At 41.1% G+C, this 25,227-nt stretch overlaps 1 protein-coding gene across 1 annotated transcript in view; it reads left to right on the top strand.

Moving 5' to 3' along the window:
- The window catches only part of SRGAP3 (SLIT-ROBO Rho GTPase activating protein 3), a 283,316-nt gene that overhangs the window by 149,189 nt on the left and 108,900 nt on the right, over positions 1-25,227 (top strand). Inside the window, 1 exon segment of the mRNA XM_020973788.2 lies at positions 7,915-8,077. Coding sequence (XP_020829447.1) covers positions 7,915-8,077 — 163 coding nt within the window.

Below are 25,227 nucleotides of genomic sequence, written 5' to 3'. Positions count from 1 at the left end.
GAGGCCGGATTTGAACTCAAGTCCTCCTGACTTGAGGGCCAGTGCTCTATCCATTGTACCACTTAGTTGCACCTCCCTTTCTGTTATTATAATCATTATATAAATGGTTCTCCTGGTTCTGCCTACTTTGTTCTACACAAGTTCATACAAATCTTCCTTTGAATTCTCTGAATTCTTTGTATTCATCATTTTTTACAACTTCATAATATTTCATGACATCCCAGTGCAGCCAGGGTGTACGGTGGCAAGAGTGTTGAATTTAAGGTCACAAGATTTGAGTGTGAATCCTGCTCTGCTATTCAGTATCCTTGGGTAAGTCACTTAACTTCTGTAGACCTCAGTTTCTCCATTTGTAAATAGAGTGGGATGAACCCCTGACTGGCGTTCCAGGTCTAGGTCTATGGTCTTAATGATGTCTCTACTCCCCCCCCCCCCCAATTAATGGGCAATCACTTGCCTTCTAGTTCTTTGCTTTAAAAAAAAAGTGGTACTATAGATGCTTTTGTATATATCGCATTGCCTATCCATTTCCCAAAGCTATGACATCCCCACAGTATGTTCTGGGGTACACTGAATCGAGCTCAGATGGATCTGGGGTGATATATTTAGAGCCAGAAGAGTCTTCAGAGTCATCCAATCCAAAACTCCCTTTCATTTTACAGATGAGAACACGGAGGCTTAGAGAGGACATGCAGTTGCCCAAGGCTACATAGAGAGTGAATGGCAGGAGGCAGGATCCCCTGACTTCAAATATAGTTCTTCCTATTTTCTCATGCTGCCTGGCTGCCATTAATGGCAGAGGGTGTAGCATCGCATGCTGTCATACGCTCTGATGGGGAAGACAACATGTAAATAAATGCCGTGTCCATACGAGATGCGTACAGAGTAGATCAGAGGTAACTTGGAAGGCATTAGCAGATTGGGAAAGGCCATCTTCAGAGGGTGGATATGGAACTGAGTCTTGAAGGAAGCCTGGGAAACCAAGAGGTGTAGGTGAAGGCATAACACAGAAATACATAAAGCCAAATTTAACTTGAGTGTTTATTATCGCCATCAGTCCATGATACAGGAATTCTTCATTTTGTGGCTTGTCATGGCCCCCCCTTTGGCAGTAGGGTCAAGTTTACGAAGTCTATGGACCCCTTCTCAGAATACTATATTTTAAATGCATAAGATAAAACATGAGGATTTTTAAAGGAAGCCAATTATCTTGAAATCTAGTTATCAAAATATTTTTAAAAGTTCATGACACCTTGACCTAGTAGAAGCATCTGTGTAATTGAATTAAAATGGGAAAGGCCAAGCTATTTGCATTTTGGATATGAAGGATCTGTGATTTCTGAATGGGGAGCTCCCATGGGAATGTGGGAGAGAACTCTATAGTAAATAAAACCTAAGGAGTTACCTGAAACATATAGAACTTAAATGACTTGCCCATAGTAAGTGTCAGAGCGAATAAGTGTCAGAGGTGATATTTGAATCACAGACTTCCTGACTTGAAGCTCATTACTCTAGGTATTATCCTACCACCATGGCTGTCTGTGTTTGCATATCACTGCATAATCAAAGCTCCCCTTATTAAAATCACAATTTCTGTTTTAGAATAAAAATTTCAGAAGATGATGTTTTATAATTTTTAGTTATTTTTTCAGTGGTCTGGGTGGCCATATATGCTTTTGTATATATGACATTGCTTGTCCATTTCCCAAAGCTGTGACATCCCTACACATATGTTCTGGGGTGTACTGGACTGAGCTCAGATGGATCTGGGGTGATATATTTAGAGCCAGAAGACTTGTCAGAGATCATCCAATCCAAAACTCCTCTTCATTTTACAGATGAGGACGTGCAATTGCCCAAGGCTACATAGATGGTGAATGGCAGGATGTAGGACCCCTTGACTCCAAATACAGTTCCTCCTACATTCTCATGCTGCCTGGCTGCCATTAATGGCAGGCCTGAAGGCAGGATGACCTTAGTTCAAATCTGGCCTCAGACACTTATTAGCCATGTGACCCAGGGCAAGTCGCTTAGCCCCATTTGCCTCAGTTTCTATATCTGTAAATGAGCTGGAAAAGGAAATGGCAAACCACCCCCCTATCTTTGCCAAGAAAACCCCAAAAGGGGTCACAGAGAGTCAGATGCAACTGAACAACAACAATAACAAATTTTTTCTTAACTTAGGACCCTTCCTTCAACCTTAGGAAGCCTGATGAGTGAGTAGGAGAAAAGCCACAGTGGGAGGGGCAGCTCAAAGAGAGGAGGACTGCAGTGGATCCTGGGGTTGTTATCTGGTCCCCTCTCTTTAAATCATAGCTGAGGATGGGCAGGGATGGAGAAAGGGCTGAGGGGAGAGACTACAAAGTGCCAAACCCTGATTTGTCGTGAGACATTCTATGAGGAGTTAAGGTTCCCTCCAGCATCTCCCCTTCCCTTGGGTATATTTCACAGTAGCGGAAGCTTGCTACATCAGAGATATTCAGGTCCTAGGCAGCTGATTCTGGAGCAGAGAGGATGGCGGGTGTTGCCACTTCCATGATGACAATAGATGATATTTATATAGTGCTTTAACATTTTAAAATGCTTCATGTACATTATTGAGTCACAGATTTAGATCTAGAAGGGATCTAAGAGGTCTTTTAGTTCAATCCCCCCATTTTACAGATCAGGAAACTGATGCCCAGGAATGTGAATTGATTTACTCCGAGGCCTTCCAGGTAGTAAGTAGCAGCACTGAAATTTGAACCCAGGTCCTTAGATTCCAAGTCCAGTACTCTTTCTACTTTTCATCCTAAAACAGCTTCAGGGTATGAGCTGAAAGTATCTATAGGTGTGGGGCATGGGTGGAATGGATGTGTCATGGTGTAGTGATAGAGTTCTGAGCTTGGAGTCAGGAAGACCTGGCTTTAAATCTCCCCTCTGACACTCACTGGCTTTGTGACCATGGGAAGGTCAGTTCCCTTCTCTGAGGCTCTTTTCTTATCTATAAAGTGGAGATAATAAAACCTGTAGCACCAGCCTCTATCTCATTGGGCTGATGGGAGCCTCAGATGAGCTAATGTACAATTGTAGACTTTTAAGTGCTATATTAATGTCAGCTTCTATTATCTTCATCTTACAGATGAGGCAATGGAGAGTCAGTTAGTGTGTGTGTCAGACGAGTCCAAAATTCTTACCACTATTCCACGTGACCTTTCCTTCCACATATATGCCACCGGCCCATTCCCCCTTTTCCCCTTCTTTCCTCTCCTCTCCCATACCTGCTAATGTAGAAGATTTGAAACTTCCTTTTTCTTTACCTTAACAGTGGTCAAAGAGCATTGTAGGACCTTGGAAGAGCCCGCTTTTGGGAAAAGCAAGATAGGGTACATGAAAGTGCCATAAAAGTACATATAAATTATCTAAACCCAAGGTGGTGGTTATTATTATTTCCTTCCTGGGTCAGGGCCTTCTGAATAAAGTAAAATAGACCTTTCAGGTTATCTGTGATCATAAGCTATAATTCTCCACACTTCCAGATGCTCTTAATTTTTAGAGGCATGTCTAAGGGTGATCTGTCTCATGAATCCTAGAGTCTCTGAGTTGGAAGAGAGCTACCTCCAAGGCTACCTAGTCTGTACCGGAAGCACAGTCTCCTCCACAAAACCCCCACCAAGTGGATCATCAGCCTTTGCTTTGAAGTTCTCCAGTGAAGGACAACTTCCTCCCTCCCAAGGCAACCATTTCTATTTCTGAATGGCTGTATTAAGAAATTTTTTCCTAAATCAGCCTCTGGGCAACTTGCACACTTAGCTCTTAATTCTGCCATCTGGGGTCAAACAAAACCAATCTAATTCTTTGTCCACGTGACTCCATTTCAGATACTTTAAGATTACTCTCATGTTTTAGATAAATCTTATCTTCTTTAGCTAAAATGTTCCCAGTTTCTTCCATGAATCCCTGTGTAGCATGAATTTTATGCCTTTACCATACTGGTCGATTTTTATCTGTGCAACATTACTTGTATATGTCCCTGTCTCTCATCTCAACCTGCCACCATCCCTGTACAGGGTTTTATTACCTGGACTATTGCAGTTACCTGCTGGCTGGTCTACCTGCCACAAGTCTCTTCCCATTCCAGTCCATCCTGCACTCAGCTGTCAAAGTGATCTACTTAAGCACAGGTCCAGTCATGTCACCTCACTATTGAATCAATTCCAGTGGCTCCCTATCGTTTTCAGGATCAGCTATACAATCTTCTGTTTCACTTTTAAAGCCCTTCATGATGGAGATCACCGACACAGTGTCTCAGTAGTTTGTTCAGATTTGTTAACTTAAACTCATTAGGGAAAGCTGTGTAGTCTTATTGTCAAATTCTTTATTATCTTGGATTTCGACTCCCTACTAGTCAATTTTGCTCTTTCTTTTGTAGGGATCATTCTCTTTGGGAAACAACCAAATCAGCAGCAATATAAGAGCTGGGTGGTTCTGCCTTCTTTCAATTATCATTGGTATTTCTGCTGCCATTGGAGGACCTAGAGATTTTCTTTTTCTTTTGTTAGTTTATTTTGATTTATCAACAATCACTTCCATAAGCTTTTGAGTTTAAAATTTTTCTCCCCCTTCCTTCCCACCACCCTCCCCAAGATGGCGCACAATCTGATATAGGCTATACATATACATTCCTATTAAACATATTTTCACATTAGTGATGTTGTAAGGAAGAATTAGAACCAATAGAAGGAACCACAAGAAAGAGAAAACAAAACAAAATAGAAGAAAAAAATAGCAAATAGTATGCTTTGATTTGCATTCAAACTCCATAGTTCTTTCTTTGGATGTGGATAGCATTTTCTGTCAGGAGACCTTTGGAGATGTCTTATATCCTTGCATTGCTGAGAAGGGCAAAGTCTATCAACGTTAGTCATCTTACAACGTGGCTGTTACTGTGTACAGAGTTCTCCTGGTTCCGCTCATTTCACTCAGCTTCAGTCCATATAAGTCTTTTCAGGTTTTTCTGAAGTCTGCTTGCTTATCATTTCTTTTAGCACTATAGTATTCCATTACATTTGTATACCACAACTTGTTCAGCCATTCCCCAATTGACGGGCATCCTCTCATTTTCCAATTCTTTGCCATCACAAGAAGAGCTGCTGTAAATATTTTTGTACATGTGGGTCCTTTTCCCATTTGTATGATCTCTTTGGGATACAGCCCTAGAAGTGCTATTGCTGGGTCAAAGTGTATGCACATTTTTATAGCCCTTTGGGCATAGTTCCAAATTGCTCTCTAAAATGGTTGGATTGTTTCACAGCTCCACCAATAATGCATTAGTGTTCCAATCTTCTCACATCTTCTCCAACAGTTATCATTTTCCTGTTTTGTCATGTTGGCCAGTCTGATAGGTGTGATGTGGTACCTCAGAGTTGTTTTGATTTACTTTCTCTAATCAATAGTGATTTAGAGCATTTTTTCATATGACTATAGATGGCTTTAATTTCTTCACCTGAAAACTCCCTACTCATATCCTCTGACCATTTATCAATTGGGGAATGACTTGTATTCTTATAAATTTGACTTAATTCTCTATATATTTTAGATATGAAGCCCTTATCAGAGACACTGGTTGTAAAAATTCTTTCCCAATTTTCTACTTTCCTTCTAATCTTGGTTGCATTGACTTTGTTTGTGCAAAGCAAAGGGGACCTAGAGATTTTCACAGAAGAAACAGAGTCAGAGTCAATCATGCTAGAAAGCAACACCTTGTGTTGTAGAGAGAATTTACATTATATGACAGAAGGAACTTGACTTTTAGATACTCAGAGAGGCATGGGGAAAGAGGATCAAAAAGGACATGAGGGATGTGTTGGTATGACAGTGACCTGAAAGACAAGGGTGCAGCTAGATTTCTGGAGGGGGTACATAGGGTCCCTGCCTCACCTGGGGTGGTCACAAGGTCATAGAGTTAAGGCTGAAATGGATCTTCCAAGGTTATCTGATCCAGTCTCTTCATTTTTTGGGGGGGGAGTGGGGGAGGCAATCAGAGTTAAGTGACTTGCCCAGGGTCACATAGCTAGTAAATGTCTAAAGCCATATTTGAATTTAGGTCCTCCTGATTCCAGGGCCTGTGCTCTATCCACTGCACCACCTAAATTCCTCTACCAGGCTCTTCATTTTACAAATGATGGAATTGAGGGCCAAGGTTAAGTGACTTTCCCAAGGTCACCTAGGTAGCAAATGACAGTTGGGATTTATCCTTGAGTCAGATCTTCAGGAGGGAGGACATTGGTGATTGAGGCTAAAGGCTTCCTGCTGCCATGGCAACCAGGTTCTTAGTTACGCTACCATTTTTTTTCACCTGCAGATTATTTGGGCTGTCCTGCACAATAGTGTTGGACTTGGCTGTGAAAGAGGGATAAGCTTCTTGTAAGGAGGGTCAGAGTCTTGATCAAATGTATACAATTAATTTCACACTCCTGATGTCACAGATGGAGAGATGCCAATCATAGGAGACTGAAGTATCTAGCATTGACTTTCATGCAGAATAATAGCAAGCAACTGATTGAGTCTTCAAGGTTTGCAAAGCACTTAACTTACATTATCTCATTTCATCCTCAAAACAGCTGTGGGAATTAGGTGCTCTTATTGTCCCTGTTCTTGCACAAGTGGAAGGTAAGGGACTTTGCAGCCTCAGTTTGTTCTGAGCTTTAGCTTTGCTAACACTATTCATATGGGACTATTCCACTCTTTTGAATCTGTTCTCTTTGCTTCTGTCTTTTGTAAATCTCTTAAAACAAACAAACAAACAACTAAGTTGTCTATAAGTGCATCCATATTAGTCTCTTTAGAAAACTCTTCCTTTTCCTCCTCATTAGAACTATTTATTTGCATATCTTCAGAATTTCATAGTTGGGAGCTTTCTACTCATTCTGGACCTTTTGAAACTTGCTTTCCCCAATGTGTGTCTGATTGTACCCAATTTTCCTATTCTTTTCTACTCTGAGTGCTGAGATGGGAGCATGTCCCCACCAAAGTTCCCACTGTTTCTACCTCAGTGACCAGTTCGTCTTCATTCATCGGAATCAGAGAAATCATTGCTTTCCCTTCATTTTGGAGGATGAAATTATCAGTAAGACAAAGTCAAGAGTGTATTAGCTGCACTGAAAATTTCAAGATAACTCAAGTCCCCCATTTACTACTATGTCATGCTACCATATCAGACTTGTGGTCTGTTTCCTGAACTCCTCATCTATTTCTTCCTTCTGTTCAGGTGGTCTGTTGTTTATCACCATGGTAATATTGCTTCTCTTTCTTCTTTCACTAATCTTCACTAAAAGGATTTCCACTGTGCTTTCCTGTTCTGGTTACTCTATTTCATCATATGAGTACATCTTCATAATGAATACATCATAAGCTTTTATTCTCCATTTATAATTTTTACAGGTGAACAAGGAGCCTCAGCTTCATGCCTACAGAAAGGAGTAACAATCGCCAAGCTCATTAAATTATGCTTCTTCTAAGACTTTCATTTCCAAAGTTAATAATTCTGTTTATGTAAAACCATCTGCCTTCATTGTGGGCTCTTAGTAATGTATTTACATTTTACAGCTGATGCATTTTACCTTATGGAGTCAGGTTCAGCTGACACTCCTACTCATAACTCTAATCCAAGCAGAAGGGCTTTAACAGGGAACTGACCTGGGGAATAGAAGTGTAAACTGAAGCACAGTTCCTTCCCAGCAGTTGCTTCTGTTCTGTAAAGCAGGGGATAACATTGTTAGAGTATGACTCATTTGTTGATCTCTAAGCTCCTTTTTTAAGTCAACAAACATTTATTAAACACTATGTCCCACGTACTTTTTTCAGAAGGAAAAAGAGAGTGTCTCCGGTAGGCTGTATATTAAACATTGCTTGGGATTATTTTTGTTTCCCCAGGAAGGATCAATACCTCCTCTCTCCTGTGAATTGTTGGTATCTAGTGTTGAACCAGACCCGGCGTGAGAGTAGGGACCACGCTACGCTCAATGACATCTTCATGAACAATGTCATCGTCCGTCTCTCCCAGATCAGTGAGGATGTTATCAGGCTCTTCAAAAAGGTGAGTGGGAGGTCAATACTGGGAATGTTGGGTTTGTGGAAAAGATGGAAGTGTCAGAGCTCTGGTCAACCAAATGTAAGTTAGGAAAGATGCTAGATTAGGTTGGAGGTGGGGACACATGTGGCCAAGGAGAAAAAGAAAGGTACATTCATGACATAAGAATGAAGGTCGCTTCCCTTTTTCTGAAACATACTGCCTCACTGGCCCATTGAACTCTTGCCTTGTAAGTCATATACTGACAAATTCAATTATCTACCCATGGGCACTACCACTAAAACCTCAATAGTTTTAGAGTACTAGACTTCAATTCCCTTGACCATAGTAGCTACTTATAATGAATCTGGTCTTCTTTTCCCTGTTGTCAGTTGATAAGTGTTAAGGAACAGAAACTAATTTTAATATCAACCCAAATAAAGTATAATTAGCAAAGGAAATCTGCTGCAAAAAAAATACATGTTCCAAAGTTAAATAGACGTGACTTTGGGATAATATGTTCTTTTCACTCCCTTTATCTAATTGTTGGCTAAATCTTGTTGATTCTGCCTTTTCAGCTCTTGCACATATCTCTTTTCCACTCCCATAGCTACTGTCCCAATCCAGGCCCTCACTGTCCTCTCTCCAATCCATCCTCCATACCACTACCAAAATCACCTTTCTAAGGCCCAAGTCTGACCACTGCTCAGAAAATCGTCATTAGCTCCCTATTGCCCCTAGAATAATTTCTTTACAAATCCCTCCTCTTGGCATTTAGAGTCCTCTGGCTCCAAATTCATTTTACTTCCCCTTCATATATTCTACTTTTTAGCCAAATCAGCCCACTTGCTATTCCTCAAACTTGATATGTAATTTCCTATCACTATGTCTTTGAATAGTTCCCCCCCCCCCCACAACTGGAATGTATACCTTCACCTCTGTTTCTTAGAATCTCTAGTTCCAAGCTTCAGGACTTAGCTCAGGTATCACCGCCTATAGGAATTCCTTCATGAGCTTCCACAACCAACACAATGAATGTGTTTAATAGTATAGGTACTATTCTGTACTCACAGTCCTCTGCTCCTACAAAGAAGGGAGGGAGTTATATTTTCTATGCTCTAGGGTCAAGATTTGTCGCATTCTCTCTCTCTCTCTCCTTCCCTCCTTTTCTTCTTTCTTTCCTTCTTCCCTTCCTTCCTCTGACACTATTGTAGTTTTCATGTGTATTGCTTTCCTGGTTCTGATGACTTTGATTTGCATTAGTTTATATGTCTTGCTAGACCTTTCTGAATTTTTTCTATTCATTGTTTCTTACGGTGCAGCCACATTCCATTATACCCATGTGCTAAGATTTGTTTAGCTGTTCCCCATTTGAAGAGGATTGGCCATACTTTCATAGCCTTTCATTCGTATTTCAATACCTGAAAGCTTTAAAAGTACATTTATTTTTTTTTTCTTTGATACTAATGTAGACTAACCTTTCCCTCAGATTTCATGGTAGTTCAGAGCTGGGTGTGGGTGGGTAAAAGAATAATACTCTGACAGCCTTTTAGCCCTGCCTAAAGTTGACCAGGGCATTGATTGTGGGGAACTAAATACAGTTATGGTGGCTCTCTTATCCTGCATAGTTGCTATATGTGTGTTCAATCCATTAGTTTCTCTGCCTTTTTTTTTAACTATCTAGATACCGCAGTTCATTAGAATCTCATTTGTTTCCTTCCACCGTGGAAGTATCACATCCTAAGGGCTGAATTCCTTCTTTCCAATTGGTGGTATGTGGTTTTCTGGGTTTATATAAATGAAGATGAGGGTCACATATCCTGAGATGGAATCAGTCTCTTTTGAGGAGAGACTGACCTTTATCACCTTTCTCCCCTATCCCTTCCGTCTCTCCCCTCTCTCCCTTGCCTTGAAAGACATATGTTTACAGGGACATCCTCTTCTTTCTAGCTCATCACCTTCCTTCAGGTGTCAGGCTTAGGAATAATGGGATGGTTTGATGAGCAGGAGCACAGAGGAGGAAGGAAAGCCAATTTAAAATATAACCAACACTCAGTTATCTCCAAATGGATCATCCACACTGCAGATTATTCTCAGCATGTTTTTAATACCAAACTGACTTTCCCTGGCTAGTCTTTGTGCTTGAGATGCTTACCTGCTCAGTCCCCAAGTCCATGAAATACTAGTCAAGCTTAATATTTCCCTTAGCAAATTGTCAAGGCAGTGCACTGGAGTGGAGTGAACACTTGGGCTTCAGTTCCAGCGCTGACACCGACTATCCAGGGATCATGGGATCTTATATTTAGAGCTGGAAGGGACCTCAAAGGCCATCCAGTCCAACCCCCTTATTTTACAGACAAAGATACTGGGGCCTGGGGTTGTTAAATGACTTACTTCAGGCTGCTCTGGTAATAAGGATCAGAGGTAGGATTTGAATACAGGTCGCTTGACTCCTGAGCTAGTATAATGGTACCATGCTGCTTGGGCAAGTCACCTCCACCTTAGTCTCAGTTTCCTCACCTATAAAATGGGGTTATTATATTTTCATCACCTACTACTAGGTTGTTATAAGGAAAGTGCTTTGTAAATTGTAATGTTCTCAATATAAATGTGAACTATTACTACTGATTATTTAGTACTAATTAGGAAGACTAATTCATATATCTATATATGTGTGTGTATGTATATGCGTGTGTGTATATATATATATATATGTATAAAAAGTCTCCCTACTTAACCCTTCTCCTTCAAAATATATTGAGTCATATGAGATAACCAGTATTTGCAAACATTAAACAGTATATAAATGCTAGCTATTATTGTTATGGGTGCTAGGTGGTGCAGTGGATGGAGCTTTGGGCCTAGAATTTGGAAGACCCAAATTCAGATCCAGAGTCAGACATTAGCTACGTGATCCTGGGCAAGTCACTTAACCCTGTTTGCCTCAGTTTCCTCATCTGTAAAATGAGCCAGAGAGGGAAATGGCAAACTACTCCAGTGTCTTTGCCAAGAAAACCCCAAATGGGACCATGAAGAGTCAGACACGGCTGAACAAGAGCAACATTGTTATTGTTATTATTGGAATGATTACTAAACATCTACCAATTTAAATTATATGAGAGGCAGCCTGTTGTAGTAGAAAATGTTAGACTCAGAGTCAGGAGAGACTAAGGTCTAAATGTTGCCTCTGATGCCTACTACAAGCTGTGTGACCCTGAGCAAGTCACTTTACCTCTGTTTGCTACAGTTTCCTCATCTGTAAAAAATATAGTACTTCCCTCCTAGGGTTACTGTGATGATCAAATAAGATGATTTGTGTAGAACTTTTTGCAAACCTTGAAACGTCAGCTGTTATTAGTACCTCTATACCCTGCCCCCTCCCTTCTCCAAATTCAAGCACAGGTATTTGAGAAGTATTTACATTTAAATGGAGCTAGATGGTTCAATAAGTAGAGGGCTAAACCTGGAGTCAAGAAAAACCTGGTTTGAATCCTGCCTCAGGTACTAGCTGCATGAGCCTAGGTAAATCACTTAACCTTTCAGCCTTACTTTCCTCATCTGTAGAATGGGGATAACAGCACATCTACTTCACAGGGTTCTTGCCAGGATCAAATATTATAGCATATATCAAGTGCTCTGCAAACGTACAAGTGTTATGTAAACGCTTCCTATTACTAGTATTTGCCAAACCTTAAATTGACATATAAATGCCAGTTGTTATTATTTTGTGTGCCTTCCTCCCCTTCCTTCTCCTACCCTCACACGTAAGCACAGATATTTGAGAAGCAGTCAAATTTACCTTCTCAATCCTTTCAGCTTCTGGTTTTATAGGGGGTGGTGGGGTGGGTGCTAGTGGAGGGACCAAGGAAAAGTAGAGGAAAAAAGGGAGATGCCTACTCTTTCTTTTACTTTCTCTTTCTTTCTTTCTTTCTTTCTTTCTTTCTTTCTTTCTTTCTTTCTTTCTTTCTTTCCTTCCTTCCTTCCTTCCTTCCTTCCTTGCTTTCGCTTTCTCTCTCTCTCTCTCTCTCTCTCTCTCTCTCTCTCTCTCTCTCTCTCTCTCTCCTCCCTCTCTCTCCCTCTCTCCCCCTCCCCCCTCCTTCCTTCCTTTCCCTCTTTCCTTCTCTTTCTTCCTTCCTTCCTTCCTCCCTTTCCTTCTTTCTTTCTCTTTTTTTTAATAAATTTTATTATCTTTTATTTTAGTGTCATTTAAATTTCTTCCCATTTCCCTCCCCCTTGTCCTTTTCCTTCTTTAAATGCATGCAGCCCCTTCCCCCAAAGGCTTCTCAGCAGAGCTGAGCTGTGAGCTGGGTGAGATAAATCTTTTGGGCGCTCATTTCAACTGACAGGGGCCTAGCTTGTGATGAAGGTTAACAGGGTGGAAAATAATGAAAAAATGTCCACAGCTGGGCCCCTGGCCTCCTCATTATTGAAACAGTCCCCTAAACAAAGGAAAATCTAAACCCTTGGAGCTGATGGGGGAACAGATCTATCAGCCTCCCCTTATGTCTCAGAGCTGTGATGCTTCTTTGTATAGGGATCAAGGCTTTTAGAATCTAGGGACTAGGTCTTCTCTCTAGGCACTTATTATCTCATCTTGAAGATCTCAAAGCACTTGACCCTCCTTCTATTTGTGAATACTCACACATACCTATCTGGTGAATGAACCCCTCAGCCAACCCACTCTTACAATCTGAGAGATGAGTCAAAGAGGTAAAACAGTCTCAGTCAAGGTCAAGTGGCAGATCAGTGAAAATTCTGCCCATTTATCTCCCCATCCTTCATCTGCATTATTAAACTATGTATATGTATGTATGTATAATACAATTATTAATCATATGCAGCATTAATATGTGGAGCTATGCCAGGCAGAGCAGAAACCCAGTCATTTTTATGCCCAAGATTTGTTCCAAAAACTCTGTTCTCCCCCTGCTGTAAACACTGCCCGCCATGTGCCCTCCACCCCGATCCTTCCTGCCACCTTTATCCTGAGCTGATGTCCCACTGGCTTGGGTTGTATCTCTTTTGGCCGCTGAGCTAAGGCCAGATGTGGTATCTGGAGGGGGTGGCTCCTGGGCTGGGCCATCTGTGATGGGCTCACATTCTGTCCTGTGCCTGAGGCCAGTGCCCTACCCACTCACCTCCTGCCTTTGCACCTAATCATTGATTTTTAGAGTGGGTAGAGGTCTCAGAGTCAACTAGTCCAACCATTTCTCTTATCGCTGGAGGTGGCTGCGGCAGAAGAGCTGAAGACTTGCCCTGGGACAGAGAACTAGTTGGTGGCGAAGTTGCCCTCTTCCAGTAATGCCATTTTGGTAGAATATAAACTACTTGAGGGCAGGTCTACCTTGCTTTCATCTTGGTATTCCTAGTGCCTAGTATAATTCCTTGCACATAGTAAGTGCTTAATAAATGTTTGTCATGACTAGGGACCCAGCTGACAATCTTTTCACTTTATCCTGATACTAATGAAGCTCAGTTTGAGTTATTTCCTCCATATTCTTCCCCTTTTCTAATGGATATTGTTCATAGGGCCAGATATCGCAGAAACCAAATTACAGAAACATTTCCTAGATTAGTCTGGACAAATGTTCTTGTCCATAAATGGGAATCTCTCTTTACACAACAGATGTGTTCCTAAGAACTTGTATGTCAGTTGACTTAAAGAAAAAAAACCACCCAAAACTTAAAACAAAATCAAACTTATTTTATATATTTTATGTCTGGGTGGATCCACATCTCATCTGCTGTTGATACCCCTCCCCCAGATGCAGATCACCAGCCCCGTATGTCTTCTCATCCTGTTTGGATGGCTTTTCTTTACATCTTCCATATGGGATCTTCTCCTGGTGCTGGAGGCATTTTTCTGATTCTTTTTAATAAAAAGCAAATCATAAATTGAATCACATTTTAAATGCACTTGGGGAGTTTGCTTTGGAAGGAAGCTTCAGGGCGAATTGTTTCCTAAAGCCAAGAATCCTCTGGTAAAGTAGTCACCCTGAAATTGATTTTCTTTTAAAATGTTGTTCCTGTACGTTGTCAAGACACACCTCAGCAAACCTGAGGATTTCAGTCAACCACGTACGGTTAATGACTGCTTACTGTGTGCCTAGTAGGAGGCTAGTCCCCGGGTATGGGATGAGAAGTGATAAAGAAAAGAGTCACCAAAGTCAGTTCTACTTGTATAGCTCTATTAGAAAGTTTCCCCTTGTATTACATCACTTCATTTATTCATTCATTCAACTTTTATTGTGTGTAAAGCAGGGGCAGCTAGGTGGCGCAGTAGATAAGAGCCTGGAGTCTACCGTTCAAATGTGGCCTCACACACTTACCAGCTGTGTGACCTTGGGCAGGTCACTTCACCCTGTTTGCCTCAATTTCCTCATCTGTAAAATGAGCTGGAGAAGGAAATGGCAAACCACTTGAGTATCTCTGCCAAGAAAATCCCAAATGGGGGTCACAAAGAGTCGGACATGACTGTAAAATGGCGGAACAACAACTGAAATGTGCAAAGCACTGTACTAGGCATGGGGATATGTGGGGGGAAAATACACACACACAGACACACAGACACACACACACACACACACACACACACACACACACACACACTGATACTAATGATAGTTTGTATAGTAGATAGAGTGCTAGTCCTGGAGTCAAGAAGACCTACAAATCCTCCCTCAGATACGCACTAGGCTTGTGATCCTGGGAAGTCACTTTAATTTCTGTCAGCCTCAGTTTCCTCATCTGTAAAATGGGAATAATAATAATAGCATCTACCTCCCAGGGTTTGAGGATCAAATGAGCTAATGTTTGTAAAGCACTTTCCAAAGCTTCAAGTGTTATAGAAATGCTAGATATTATTATTATGTTAATCTTATTCTAATAAATTACAAATATATCATTTTTTCATATTCTTAAATCTCATCTCAAGTTTCTCATCTGTAAAATGGGGGGGGGAATAACAGTATTTATCTTCCAGGGTCGTTGTGAGGATAAGATGAGATAATATTGATAATTTTATATAATATTTATTAATAAACAATTAATATCACCTATAATTGATACATAGTAAAGAATGTATTATATAAATATATTAATATAGCAATATGTCACCTTATTAATTACATAATTAATTCTAATTATATATAATAAGGTTGATATAGCAGTATAATTAATAAATATAATATTTATTAATAATCATAATATAGTTAATAATAGCTAGCCTTTTTGTAGCACTTGAAGGTTTTTTGAGCATTTTACAAATATCTCATTTGATATAATTTTATAGATGAGAAACTGAAGCAGCCAGAGGTTAAGTGATTTGCCCAGTTCTGCTTCTGTGTGAGGCAGGTTAATTGGAGGTCTTTCTAGTTCCAAATCCAGTACTTCATCCACTGTACCACCTACAGTCTTTGCCTTCAAGTAGCTTACATTCTGCTTATCAAGGGCTGCTAACCCTTTCTGTGTCATGGAAGTCTTTGGCAGGTTGTGGAAACCTGTGGGCCCCTTCTCAGAATAATGTTTTTAAATGCACAAAATAGAATACATATTATAAAAGAAACTATATCAAACTATAGTCATCAAGATATGAAAAAAAAATCAAATTCATGTGTGTCACATTTAGAAGCCTTTCATGAGATCGGGCTTGGTTGTGCCTATCAGAAACCCGTGATTCTAAGGAGGCTGAGGCTTCTGGACCTTTTGAGCTCAGAGCTCCTCTTCCTTCTCAGAAAGAAGGGGCACTGTGAGTGCCAAGCATTGCACTGACCATCAGATGTGGTGATGTGCTGGTTCATTTTATTTATGTTTTTTCTTCAGAGAATTTTGTAGTGGTGGAGTATGTTTACAGTACTGAAAACAAAAGACCTTAATAAAACTTAAAATTAAAGGGTGTGGCTTCACCCAAAGGCCACCAGCTCATTGCCCACTTTGTGCTGCTACCTGCCACTAAGCATGTGATGCCAACCCAAAGGACAGCAGCAAAAGCAGCCAACGAAATTCCTGCTCCTGCCGTGATTGCATCCCTTTCATTCTTGTCCTTAGTTATGTTTTCTTCCCCAGCTCCACTCTAACAATAGCGATCCATTATTCTCTGCTCTGGTGACTATGGAATTTAATTACTCGTCCTGGAAGTGAAGTGAGTTTGATTGTTGGCGTCGCTAGGTTCTGGCGGGAGCCCTAATGGGCAAGGGCTCTCACTGAGAAGAAAGGGCCTTTTGGGAGGTTGGTGTTTAAACAATAGCCATTCAGTGTGTGGCAATGGGGGCTCCTTCTCTACTGAGTTTGTCTTTCCAGCTTGGAGATGTTCAGAGCCCAACCGAATTGATGCTTTTGTGTCCAATAATTGCTTTGCTTTGTAGCCCAGATCAAAAGCATTGATGGCCTTGAATTTGAGGCCGGTTTTGTTTTTTTATGGGAAGGGGGAAAGTTTACATGCTGGCAAATTCAGTTGTATGGGTGAATGGGGACATTTGGCCTTTAGAGTTAAGACGCAACATAAGAGACAAGAACCAAATGAACTCAAAGGATCAGAGACAAAAACAAACAAACAAACAGAAACAGAAACAAAAGCAAACAAAAACTTTTAGCTGTTCCCAGTTATCTCCTGTAGAAAAACAAAAATCTGAGCTGTAATTTTAGAGATGATAGAATGCAATTTAATTCAACAAACATTTTATTAATCATCTACAAGGTGCAAAGCACTATGCTAGGTGCTGGAGATATGAAGATGAAAATGAAACAGTCTCTGCCCTCAGGAGCTTAGTTCCACCAAAGGATCAAACATGTACACAGATAATTGAATGCAAAGTATAATTAAGAAGGTAATTTGAAGTGGGAAAGAGCATTAACAACTAGGAGGATTAGGAAGGGCCTCCAGTAGTTTGTGATGCCTCAGCTGGGCTTTGAAGGAGGCATGGATTCTAACAGGCAGAGATGAGGAGGGAGGGAATACTCCTCAGACATGGAAGGGAGGGGTACATACCTCTACAAAGACCCAGGGAGAGACAGAATTAGCTAACAGGACAGTTTGACTGGGATGGACATTATATGAAGTCAGCCAAACAATCCGTATTTATTTATAAGCGCCTGCTATGTTCCAGGCACTGTGCTAAGCAGTAATAAGAAAGATGGTCCCTGCTGTCAAGGAACTTCCAATCTAATGAGGAAAAGAAAGCTGTAAAATGGGGGTGAGGGGTTGGTAAGAGGTAAGATGAAATAAAACTGGAAAGATAGGTAGGAACCAGATTGTGAAAGGTTTTAAGTGCCAGGCTGAGGGGTTTGCTTGTTACCCTTGAGGCATAGGGACTCATTGAAGATTTTTGAATAGGGGTCACCTCTATATTTTAGGATATGAATTTGCCCGATCTGTGCAGAGGATGCATTGGAGAGAAGCTGGTTGCCGGGGGAACAAGGAGCAGCTATTGCAGTTATTCAGGCAAAAGTTTAGGAGTTGAAAGGAAATGAGTGGGCAGGTGAACCTAGTTCTGACTGAGGATTTGAACCCACTGTATAAAGCCCTCCATAGAGTAGATGTCTTATTTTGGAAAGAATATCAGGCTTCTGCTACTTCTTCAACCTCTTCCAGAATTCTCTTGAATTCACTTCTTTTTTGCAAGCTTGTACATTCTAGCCTCCACATACTTTTTCACGCTCTTAGGACGTCCAAAAGAATGTCTATTATGATATGTGATGACTCTTGAGAAGTCACGGGAACCAAGGTGGAATTGGATTTGGTTAGAACAAAGATGATAAATCAGAAGTGATTTCTGAAGGATTAATCTTGGCGACAGAATGGACAGTTTGCCTTAAGTTCAGTCATGAGACAGATATCTGTGGTAGACACACAAAGACGTAGTCCCTGCCTTCAAGGACCTTAGATTCTACTGGAGTCTCCAGTATGCACACAGAAAAATAAATCAATGTGCATGCAAGGCAAATACAAAATAATTTTAGGACGGGGAGAGTAGGGGCAGGATGGGGAATGGGGGATGGGGGAAAGGGAAAATCAGGAAGGGCCTCTTTGAAGAAGTGACATCTAATTGAACTTGAAGGAAGGTAGAGATTCTAAGAGGTGGAAGTATAGAAGGAATGACTATCTGGTTGGGTAGACAGACAGCCTGTGCTTTAATTTCTTTTAACTGGAAGTTGGAAAGAGAAGATTTGTGAGAAAAGGTATTGAAAATGTATGAATTAGAATTCTACTTGCAACCAATCTAGTTTTTAGTCTCAAGTATAAACCTTTAAAATAATAACATGATTTCATTAGCAGAGCATTACCAGATGGCAAACTGACTGAGATTAGAGACCATTTTTTCCCACTCTTGTATCCCCTGGATCTAAGGCTAATATAAATAAGTAAATAAATAAATGGACGATCAGTCAAATAACAGCAGCAACAATAGTGATTAACATTTATCTAGCATTTGAAGGTTTGCAAAGCACTTTACAAATATCTCATTTTATCCTCACAACAACCTTGGGGGGGTAGGTGCCATTAATATACCCATTTTACAGATGAGAAAACTGAGACAACCAGAGGTAAAGTAACTTGTCCAGAATCACATAGCTAGTAAATAAAAACTCAGTTCTTCCTGACTCCAGGTGAGAGGGAGCGAGACTGAGTGAGAGGAAGAAGGAGGAGAGGGAGGGAGGAAGGGGAGGAGAGAGAGGATGAGAGAGAGAGAGAGAGGAGAGAGAGAGAGAGAGAGAGAGAGAAGAGAGAGAGAGAGAGAGAGAGGGAGAGAGAGAGGAAGGGGGAAGAGAAGAAGAGGAAGAGAGGAAGGGGGGAAAGAGAGGGAGGGGGAGAGGGAGGGAGGGAGGAAGAGAGAGAGAGTTGAAGTGAACATTCAGGGAACTTTTTGAGGGATGTGGAGGACAAGAGTTGAGGGGGCTAATGTCTTCCATCTTCTCAGTAAAGTTGGAGGTAAGGTTGTCAGCTAAAAGGAAAGGGCTTCAAACTCTTTCCTTAGGGAGTCAGGTAGAGATAAACAAAGAGATTTTTGAGCAGAGATGTTAGCACGAATTTGTATTGGGCCAAATGGAAATATTTCATGGGGGGTGGGCTGGGCTGCTCAATACTGCCTAAAGTGGGGTGTTTTGTTCTTCCAGGAAAGCTTTCCTCAAGTATTTGAATGGCTCTCATGCTTGGCCCTGGAGGGCAAAACTAGGAGCAAGCGAAGTGTGAAAGTTGTGAAGAGACTGATTTAGACTTGTTAGGAGGGAAAATTTTCCAGCGATCAGGGCTTTCAAAAAATGGATTAAAACCAGGGGCTTCCTTTTTGCTACAGACTTCGAAAGTAATAGCTAGACAGCTACTTTTTGTCCATCATAGCATCACAGACCTAGAGCTGGAACGGCTCTCAGAGACCAGAGATGGGATTTAACCCCATGATCTCTGACTCTAGAATCAATAGGGTTTTTGCCCCTACTGTAGGATATTGCAGAGGGGGAAGATTGTTCTGATATAAATTGGACTAAGCAGCTTTTGAGGTCCTTCCAACACTGAGATTTTGTGATTCTACTCTGGGGTTCTGGGACACAAGTGCCTTCTAAAGGTAAATCATTACTAGTGCCATTTCTTATGTAGAGTTATGTCATGTGGTACTCTGGCCATTGTGAATCGCCTAGATTTCAGGAGCCTCAGAATGGGGAAGACAGTCAGAAACAACTAACGAAGAGAGAAGTAGCAGAGACGAGAAGTTTAAAGAGGAATGGTGTGATTGGCCAGTTCACAGACTGGAAGGAAAGAAGAGGGCTCTCATTTGGCTGGCAAATGTCAAGTTTAAAGACATTGTTTGGCATGCTGTTCAATAGACTGGTGGAGAGCAGAGGAGGGAAGGCGGTGGGAGCTGTCCAGCTGAAGGGGGCATCAGTGGAGTTGGGTTGGGCACAAATGGGAGGGGATGGAAACATGCCTAGGGCCATAGCAAAGGGAATTAGAGCTCCAGTTCAACACCGTGGAACTTAACCTTGGTGCTCAACTATTTATTTCACCCCGAGCCCATGGCTTTGACTGTTGTTATCCCTCCTTGACCTTTGTTGTGATCCTAGTTTTGGCCTTTCATCTACTTCTGATCCTGATTCCCATCCCAGTGGTCTGCATTCTGGCTTCTCAGTCATGGATTACTCATGTTACACTGTCCATGACATGTACAGAAGCTTCTTAGCTGCAGCCTCTGACCTCTCTGAGCCCTAGGAGGCTGGGTGATGCAATGTATAGGGCTTTCAGTCTGGAGTCAGGAAGACATGGGTTCAAATCCAGACTTAGAAACTTACTAGCCATATGAACTTGGGAAAATCACTTAACTTTTGCCTGCCTCAATTTCTTCAACTGTAAAATGGGGATAATAATGGCACATGCCTTCCAGGATTGTTGTGAGGATTAAATGAGATAATTGTAAAGCACCTTAGCATAGTGCCTGGTACATATATAAGTGCTATACCAATACTACTACCACTACTGCCCCTATTTATGCTGGGGAAAGTTCCTTTCTTTCTCTATTGCACATAATGCTACCTCTTGGAATTCCTGGCATCCTTCAAGGCTCTGCTTAGGTACCACTGCCAAATGGCCTCCCCTAATTCTCCCTGTTATTAATGTCCTCCCTGCTCCTTCCTTTCCCTCCCCAAATAGGTTCGTATTACTTTGTACATAGTTTCCATTTATTTTAGATGTACATTAAGAAAAATATTTCTCCACCCCTTCTTCCCCTAAGTAGAATGTAAGTTCTGTGAAGACTGGGGGTTGTTTTGTTTTAATCCTTGTGTCCCTAGCACATAGTGGAGTGCCTGACAAACTGTAGGAGGCCTGGTAAAGGCATGTTGAGTTGAATTGAATTGTTTGTACTTGTGATTCTGTTAAGAGTCAAATATTAAAGAGATTTAGATGGATATTTTGACTGAGTGTAACTCCTTGAGGACAGGGACTTTTTCCTCTTTTTTTCATACCTAGCACTCAGCACAGTGTCTAACACATAGTGGGTGGTTAATAAATATTGATTGATTGATTGGGTGTGATGCCAGGAGGAATGTTATTTTCTGATGAAGAGGGTGAGGAACTTTTAGGCTATGAAATAACACTGTAACACAAATGCCTAGTTGTCAAAGGTTACATCTGCTCCTGTTGCTTCTACAAATTTGATGCAAATGAGATAAAAAAAACAGTTAAAGTTGAGGAATTTAACATGGCATATTGTGTTAGTGATGCAGAAATAATGGAGAACAGGTAGTGATCTGACTGCAGCAAACAAATAACAGGTACAGAGAGAAATAATAAAGCAAGATTTTGTCTTGGGAGCAGAAAACTTAATGGAAGGCTGCCTCTGTCTTCATCTGAGTAATTCACTTTGCAGAAAGATAGCAATGACAGACCACATCAGAGGGAGTGCAGCTTGACCAGGCTTTACTCTATACTTGTAAGTGAGGCAAATGAAAAATTTTTAAGAAGAAGCCAGGTGGCAGCAAGGATTTATTGCAAAAATCAAATTCCCAGTTGGCTTTAGAAGTCAGCCTTGTGCTCATCTCTCGTATCATTCCCCTCAAAGTTCTAGAATTCAGAGGGACTTCTGGTCTGACTCCCTCATTTTATACATGAGAAAACTGAGGCCTTGAGAGGTTCAATAATCTACCCTTGGTTCTATGTGTACTGAGTATCAGAACCAAGATTTGAACTCAGGTCCTGTGATTTCAAGTCCAGTGCTCTTCTCACCTGACCACCCTGCCTTCTGATTTTAACAGCACAGCACAATGATAACCTTGAGTTATCAAAATTAAATTTTATTCTATGTATGTTGTTTGCTTTTGGATTTAGAGCTGATGAGATTTGTCCCAAACCTTTCTCAATCTGAGCAAGGTTAGGAGGCTTCTCCAACCTATCCAGGAAATAAGCAGGAGAGTTGATGTTTGCACCTGGGCTTTCTCCATCCAAATCCAGTGCATTTCCTACCATACCATGACACTTTTAAGGATGGAAAGTGTGCAATGTGGAATGGATCAGTTCCACCCCAAAAAAGCTGAGTGTTTTTCAAGGCGCTTAAAGGTCTCCCTTCAGGTATTCAGAAACTCTTAACCAGACTCTTCCAGATAGCTGAAGTCATAGGGGTGTTAGTGTATGTCTAACTATCTTATCTACACTGATCTAAAAGCTGTTTTTTGCTTTCTTGGGGAATGCTTATTTTAAGCTTTTCTGAAAATGAAAAGGAAGGCTCTAGGAGTAAACATAGTCCATGAAAAATGTTTGGCGTAATTACAAGGCAAGGAGGACAACAGCCCCAAGGACTGCCTCAGCCCATTGTGAGTTTTAGAGGTAGGCGTCAGGGTGGCACACTGCCAAGGACAAATGATGAGCCATTCTCGAAGCTGTGCTTGCTTCTCTGCAATATGATATTCCAGCAGCAGGAGCTGGGAGAGGAGGTCAGGACTCAAATCTACATTCCAATTTCTTGCAAAAATAAACACATGACAACATATGGAGTTATAACTACAGGAGGAGACTGAAATCGGGTAATGTGGGGGTTGGGAAGCTGTGTGGAATAGGCATGGCAGAGGAGAGGGAAAGAAAAGGAGAACAAGAAAGCAGGGGGAGAACAGAATTTGTGAGAATAAAGTGAAGACTGGATGGGAGGGAAAAGATCATAGAATCTGGAGCTGGAAGAAACTTAGGAATTGATCTAGTCCAGCTATCTCATTTTTCATGCAGTTCCCCTGAGCTACTCTGAGATTTAGCATGGCTATTGTGAAGTAATAACTAACTCATTCATGACCTGAGCCCCCATCTGTTGTATCCTTCTATTGCTAGATCGTACTAGAGACATGTTAAGTCCAAGAGCAAAAGTATTTAATGAAGACATAAAATAATGTGAATAAATTGATAGCAAAACATTCTCATCATTTCTACTCAGCCTCCTATGCCACCAGAAGAGTTGTATTAGAACTTCTCTTCAATACATATGACTCTTTAGCATAGGGAAGATGTAGTTGCTCCAGAACTCAGTAGATGCTCATAATATAGTACTTCTGCACATTGTTTCTCCACCCAGACTGCAGCTCCACATCTTGACTGCCTGTGTCTAATTGTGCTGTTTATTCTCTTGTGTGCGCTCATGGCTGGCATACTGTTTTTTAAACCTCTTCATTTATAGAGTACTCTCTGCCATTTAGAGTCCTTGACTCATAAGGTCACCAATTCTGTGGGCTCTCAGGTAGGCCAATCCTTGTGGGAGACATAGTCCAGGGGATCTCATGTAATGAATGTTGCTCTCTTGACCTCAACTATTATAGGAAATAACATCCTACATACATGCCATTTATATACTGTTGAGGAAGCTGAGGCCCAGGGTTAAGTGACTAGCCCAAGATCGGGAAGGAGTAATTGGAGGTAGGGCTGAGTGGGTGCAGGGGGCAGGGCAGAGCCTTAGAGGGATAAACCAGGGATTAGAGAGTAAGATTTAGCCATAAATAGCAACAGGCCCTGAATATAGATGTGACTTATGAAGGCAATTATACAGTTGTGTCTGAACTATTCTGATGGGATCACAGCATCGAAGAATTGTAGAGTTCAATGGAACCACAGAGAAGCTCTAGTCCAATCTGAACCTAAGGAAGAAGGCTACTACAGTGTCACCAACATATGGGCATAGGATATCTGCTTGAAGTACTCCAGTGGGAAGAGACCCACTATCTCCAGATGCAGCCGAGGCCAATTTTGGGTAGCCCTAAGTGTTTGTAAGGTTTTTTTTTCTTTTATCAAGTGGAAATCGTCTTCTTAACAACTCGTCCCTGTTGCTTCTAATTTCTGTCCTCTTGAGCTATGCAGAGCAAATCTAGTCTCACTTTCATACCACATACCCTTTAAATAGATGATAGGATGATAGGGTCATAGAGGCAAAGCTGGAAGGGGCTTCAGAAGTATACCCCTCCAATTTGGTGGATAAAGAATCTGAGGCCAGGAAGAAGCTAAGTGATTCGTCCAGGTCCAAAGGTGGAAAGCATCAGAGCTGGGATACTTAAAGAGAACCGTCACTCCCTGCCATACCCCCCTCTCCCCAAGTCATGTGTCCTTCAGACTAAATCTTCAGTTCTTTCAAGTGACCTCATATGTCATAATCTATAGTCCTTTCATCACCCGAGCCAACACCCTTCTGGCCGTGTTCCAATTTATCAGGATCCTTCTTAAAATGTGCTGACAGGATAGAATTTACATCTGGGGGAACCTCAGAGGTCATCAGGTGTAACTCCCATAAGGTAAAAGCTCTGTGATAAATGTCTAATTATATAAGATTGATTAGTCTAAACAGTTCCTTTTTCAGAAGAGTTGTTTAAGAAAGAACAGATATCTAGGGGTGAGGGTAGGGTGGGAATTGTATCTTATAGCCAGGAGGATTAAAAAAAGGAAACATCCATGGGACTTTTGTTTTTAATGGGAAAACCAGCAATTGAGTATGGATCAAGAGTCATATATGGTGGCCATTGAAGAGTTGGATTGGAAATAGGTGAAGATAGATTTTTTTTCTTTTCTTTTTTTTTTTTTGGTTAGGCAGTGGGGTTAAGTGACTTGCCCAGGGTCACACAGCTAGTGTTATATGTCTGATGTCTGATTTGAACTCAGGTCCTCTATCCACTGCATCACCTCGCTGCCCTGATAGATTTTTTTTTCAAGTGCTGCCAATGAGAACCTTGGGTCATGTGGCTGAGATGCCCTGTGGATTCCAGGAACAGTTGCTTCTGAGTCCCTGTTATTCATTTAAACTAAATAGCATTAAATGTTGAAGCTGCCAAGTACTTACTCAAACGAGAGGTATTCTATGGAAAAGAGAAGAGGGAAAGAAGGTTGCTGGTGAAATAGCCAAAAGACAAATTGAGTTCTGAGTATATGGGAGCTTCATAGTAAATGAGCTCTTGATGGGGCAGGCACTCTTTGGAAAGTATATTCATCCCTTATCTGATTCCTATTATATCAATAATATTCTGTTTTTCAAAAGACTTAAAGTGTTATTACAACATTGAGACACTTGGAGGAACTCTATTGAACTAATAAAGGATGAAAATATGTTTATAGCATCAATATAAAGTAACATGGCCCTTTGGTGATTGTAATAAATTCTGACTCCTACCCTTGCTCTGATTGACCACTCCTGGCCTCCTGGAATTGGTTATAAAAGCAGGCAAAGGAATGA

The sequence above is a fragment of the Phascolarctos cinereus genome, unplaced genomic scaffold (genome assembly GCF_003287225.1).
Source record: "Phascolarctos cinereus isolate Bilbo 61053 unplaced genomic scaffold, phaCin_HiC Scaffold_4;HRSCAF=312, whole genome shotgun sequence".
Lineage (NCBI taxonomy): Eukaryota > Metazoa > Chordata > Mammalia > Diprotodontia > Phascolarctidae > Phascolarctos > Phascolarctos cinereus.
The sequence above is the reverse complement of the archived record's forward strand: the minus strand, read 5'-3'. Positions and strand labels throughout refer to the sequence as shown.